At 36.2% G+C, this 5247-nt stretch overlaps 1 protein-coding gene across 2 annotated transcripts; it reads left to right on the top strand.

Annotated features, from left to right (window-relative positions):
* Positions 1-371: 371 nt before the first annotated feature.
* On the top strand, positions 372-3102 carry LOC131153178 (uncharacterized). 2 transcript variants are annotated; one of them, XM_058105312.1, is made up of 2 exons: positions 372-596; positions 2095-3102. In XM_058105312.1, the coding sequence occupies exons 1-2, from the start codon at positions 580-582 to the stop codon at positions 2873-2875; spliced, it is 798 nt and encodes a 265-aa protein (XP_057961295.1). In that variant the 5' UTR covers positions 372-579; the 3' UTR covers positions 2876-3102. The 2 variants fall into 2 exon arrangements, with proteins under 2 accessions (XP_057961295.1, XP_057961304.1); XM_058105321.1 differs by having other exon boundaries at positions 378-596; positions 2190-3102.
* Positions 3103-5247: the final 2145 nt, after the last annotated feature.

The raw sequence follows: 5247 nt of genomic DNA, 5'->3' as shown, positions 1-5247 counted from the left end.
TATTATGTAATTTGTTTGCCAATCTATTGCTTTTTAGGAGGCTACATAATCAAATACATGCATTATTGAGTGAAAAACTTTACCTTGTCTTGCGAGTTTTGTTTTAAATATGCTATCCGATATAATAATTTGTGAGACACATCAATTAAAAAGAAAGAAAAAGAGAAAACTTCCGTTCTAATTAATTTTAAATAATTTTTGATAAAATAATATTAAAATTGAAAAATATTCCCTAAACGACTCCGTTTGCAAATAAAATTCCAAATGGCCGGGTTCCTTTGAAGTCAATACTCAAGACGGCGTCGTCTCAATCGATGGTAACTCCTGTTTGCCTGCACTGCCCTTCAAATTCATACGTTTTCCCACAGTCATGGGAATCGTCAAAGGCTCTTTTGGTAATTGCACTCAAACTCGCCGTAGCTTAAAACCCCATGAGCGCTTTGAGAACGGAAATCATTTATCAGAAGGGGCGGGTCTGCGAATAGCCGTGCTTTCCTTAATCTTCGTTAGGGTTAGGGTTTCTCATTTCTATTCATTACGCTGTTGGAGGAGTCTACTTGGTACCGGAGCTTCGACGCCATGTACGGATCTAGAGGGTAAGAACTTGGACTCTATTATTTGGTGCTATCTTGGATTCCTTTTATTTATTTATGTTTTTTTTTTTCTGGTTGCTCTCGCATGCCATTTGTTCGTGTCGTTTCTAATGAATTGGATGGATGATGTTCTGGTGGATTGTTGCTTTTTATTCTACAATATTACATAGGGATCCGTTTGGACTAAGGGTAGGATTAATATTACTTTTCCGTTGTATTTTCTCTCTATACCAAATATGATTGTGAACGACTTTTTTGTTTTTTTTTCAAAATGGATGAAATAAGAAAATTGAAGGCTTTTGGCATGTTAAATAATTTTTTTCCCCATTCATTTGCCTTTCGTTTTGTTTTCTTTCTCATTTTCTTGGATTTGATGTGTTTTGTTTTCTTTCTCACTTGGTTTCATTTTTAGGGTATCTGAGGATTCGGAGATTTGCCATTGAAATATTTGAGTTATGTGATTTAATATGTTCAATTCTTTTTTACTTTTGAATTTTTTTACGCTAAAATGTTTTTGTTTTGTAGATGAAATTGCAATGATCAATTCCTTTGGTATTTGAATTCACCTTTTTAATTTTCATTTTTTTGTCAAGGTAATTTGTTGTCTTGATACTTGTAAACAAGTCATTTAGCAAAAGAATGGGGGTTGGGGTTTTGGGACTTTTATGCTTATTTCTGCAGTCAGCAGTCATTCTAGATCATGTTTTCTGTATGTTGAGAAAAAAATTCTTAATAAACTACGTTGAAGTTTTTTCTACCACCTTGTTCTTCTCAGGCTTGCTAGTGTTGTTGGACATATATTTAGAATGCCATAAAAACAATATAAAATGACTATTTGAAATAACATCGTTGGAGTTTTTTTATTGTCATTAAAGAAGACTGCTTTCTTGTCAAGTGATGATTGATGTTTGACCTCTTATTTTGAGGAATTTTGGAACTGCCTTTTTTAAAATGGAATTTATAAATCTGTACTCCGTTTTTCTTATTATATTTACCTTTAAGTTGTGGCATTTAGAGGCAGGCCTTGGATCAACATTAAGGTTGCTCCTTTGTGCCTGTTTGGTCACGGGTTTGAATCCAAGGAAACAGCATCCCTTCACAGAATTAGGGGTAACTGGTATTTTGTTTAGCTGGTTATGATGTTGGTTATGTTGACCTAAAACTGGTGTTTTGTTTTGCTGTTTATGATGTTGATTATTTTGATGAAATATGGCACTTTGTTGCTGTGTGTCTGCTTCCCACATATGGTATTGTATTTACCATTATTGGTGACTGTTAGTGTCATGTTTTTAGGATTTGATTGTGGTGTATTTCCTCTGTATGTTGGTTTGCATCTTGGGTTTATTTTGTTTTTGTTCTTTAAGAGGGTGATAAAATATGATACATGCTTTAAGAAAGATGAAGCATAAAGACAATAGTGTTAGGAAAACGTGGGTTGGGTTTGGTTTATTAACAGGCTGAGTGGGGGATTTTTTTCCTTGTTGGGTATGAATAATTGAAGGGCAATGTTGGGAAGCGGGTTGGGAAGCGGGGGGGACGGGTACGAGGTCGGCTCAAAGAGACAAAGAATGATCGAATCGAATCCCTACTTCGCAGTTAGCAGCGGTGCTAGTGGCTTTCAACCCTATGGCTATGGAAGCAGCTTCCAGCCTGCCTTTCCTGTGGTTCGTCTCAGGGGTCTTCCTTTCAACTGCACCGATCTTGACATTTTCAAGTTCTTTGCTGGGCTTGACATTGTGGATGTGTTGCTGGTCAACAAGAATGGGCGTTTCTCAGGAGAGGCATTTGTTGTTTTTGCTGGAACTATGCAGGCTGACTTTGCCTTGCAGAGAGATCGACAGAATATGGGTCGTAGATATGTGGAAGTATTTAGGTGCAAGAAGCAGGATTATTACCATGCTGTAGCTGCAGAGATAAATTATGAAGGAATTTATGATAATGACTTCCATGGAAGCCCTCCCCCTGCTCGATCCAAGAGGTTTCATGATAAGGACCAAATGGAATACACCGAGATACTGAAGATGCGCGGTCTTCCTTTCTCTGTCACAAAATCTGAAGTTATTGAGTTTTTTGGAGACTTCCAGCTGAAAGATGATAGGATACATATTGCATGTCGTCCTGATGGCAAAGCCACAGGAGAGGCATACGTGGAATTTGCTTCAGCAGATGAAGCTAAGAAAGCAATGTCCAAGGACAAGATGACGATTGGGTCTCGGTACGTTGAGCTGTTCCCTTCAACATCGGATGAAGCGAGACGGGCTGAGTCAAGGTCAAGGCAGTGAGGAGCCATTGTGGCAAAAAATCATGATGCTTTTCTTTGTGGCAGAACTTTGTTATCTGAACCCGCTGTATGTGCATTTGTTTCCTGTCTCTTAGCAAGCCTTCTTTCATCGCACTGAAATGTTACTTGAATTTTCTGTCATATGTGCGGGAATTTGGTTGTGAACCTGATCTTATCTATGGGTTCTGGAGTTTTAATTTTAACTAAAATGAAATTGGGATTTGAAAATTCTGTTTACTGGCCCTAGGCCATTGGTATTAATTTGTGGCACATGCACTGAGCATCTGTGTGGTTCCTTTGTGGATAATAACAGTTATAGTTTTTTTTCCATATTATATTACTTTTCGTGTTAATAATTCTGTTTGGTACGATGAAAAGGAAAAGACTAGCTTGGGAGGAGAATGAAATTTAAAATTATATGACAGCATATATAAACATAATGCTGGAGTGATTTAGTGGATATATATAAACATGGTTTGGAGATTTCGGGGATGATTCCAGAACATTGTGTATGGGTATTGTGTTGGGGGCTATTTCTCCCGTCGGTAAACAGGAGAAAGAAAGAGCGGCGGAAGGGTGACAAAGCTGCCTTGTTGTTGCAGACACTGCCAGATCATCATGTCTCCTTATGCCAGTAATATGAGAATTTTGTTTGAGATTATTCGTTGCTGACAAAGGGGCCTGACTGGTATCATTTATTTTTTTTGTTTTTGTTTTTTTTATGTAGTGAAGAAGTAGATTATAGTGTGTTTATTTATGTTATATATCTTTACTAGACCAAGGAAAGAACTAGCGTAGCAACTTTTAATCATTGGTCTATTCAACGATAGGTTGATTTGTGTCAACCATGGTCACTTCTATAAGTTCCTACCCATCCTCCAAAAAAACGCGAGGGCTGGCGCATTCCCCCCTTGCACTAATTTGATCTCTCTTGGCTATACTCTTTTGACACATTGCCAAAAGGTCTTCATCACTCCTTTAGAGTGTTCATCTTTTCTTCAAGTAATAAGCACCCAGCTCCCACTAATAAGAAAATGGTATAAATATAAAGAATATTAATTCCATCAATAGGATGTCCAAATGCAAAAAACTAATTACAAAACTAGTATTATCATCAATCAAATGCCAACAAAACAACTGGAAATTTTCCATATTGGATGGTGTAAATTTTTTTATCACTACTACCTTATGTTAGGTGAACTTGGTGGTGAAGGGGATAAGAAAATGTATTAGCTCAAAAAAAAAAAAAAAAAAACACAAAAAGGAAATACAAAAAATCAAAAGTAGTTGAATCTAGAAAATCATTTTATACCAGAGATAAAATTTCTAATATCACCTATTTACTTGCAAGACCATCTAGGCTCAAAAAAGCACTCTTGAAAATAAGAAGGTATCTGGCTCCCCAAAGATTGGTAGATGCAAGCACCCATTTCTCATTGATCAGCTAGTTGAATCTCCACTTCTCCTCCCAAGTGAAATTCAGACTGGGAATGAGCGGGGAAGTGATTTTTTTCCCGTTTTATTATTAAATATAAATAAAATATAAAATAACACTCTGATTGGGAAAAATTTTCCCAAAGTAATGCTGACGTAATCTTGCAGCATGAAGCTGCGAGATTTAAACTGATGGGCCGTTCCGCATTCGACGTGTGGTAACGAGAGAAACAGCGAGAAGGTGACGCGTGGCGAGGCTGGAGCAAATCTCGCAGCTTGAAGCTGTGAGACTTGAAGAGAGTAGCCAGCGGGTAGGTGACGAGTGGCGCAAATCTCGCAGGACCAAGCTGCGAGATTTGTTCCCCTAAATCCAGTAGTGTTGTGACACATGGCAAATCTCGCAGGACTATCCTGCGAGATTTTTTGCGTAATAAATAAAAATAAACCCTAAAGTAAGAAGTGATCTAGAATTTGGAGATTTTTTTTATAGTTAAATTCCAGTCGGTGGGTTCAAAAAAAATTTTATTAAAGTAAAAAAAACTTGACCCGAGTATTGTCTGTAATAATGATACAATTTTTTTAAAGAATACTATATAATCTATATAGATATATATATATATATATATATATATAAATTTCTCAATATAATATATGAATTAATTTAAGGTACTCTTTAAAAATTCATGGGTGCTTAATCAATTTAAGATTAGGAGTTTAAGTTATTGGACTCTTTTCCTGTTTAAAGTGTAACAGTCAAAACATTTTTCTTGTTTATTATTTCTATTTAAAATTTTTCAATTTTCAAGGGCATAAAACTTGTGTCATGTGTGAAATGAATAGACAAGCTTTTCTAGACTATGTTCAAATGGAACAACATTGTACCACTGTTGTACTGATTTATAATTAATTAAAAAATATTACCTAATTAAGTCAGGTTCA

This window comes from Malania oleifera, chromosome 1 (genome assembly GCF_029873635.1).
Source record: "Malania oleifera isolate guangnan ecotype guangnan chromosome 1, ASM2987363v1, whole genome shotgun sequence".
NCBI classification, from domain to species: domain Eukaryota; kingdom Viridiplantae; phylum Streptophyta; class Magnoliopsida; order Santalales; family Ximeniaceae; genus Malania; species Malania oleifera.
Note: the sequence above shows the minus strand (reverse complement) of the source record. Positions and strands in the feature narration are given on the sequence as shown.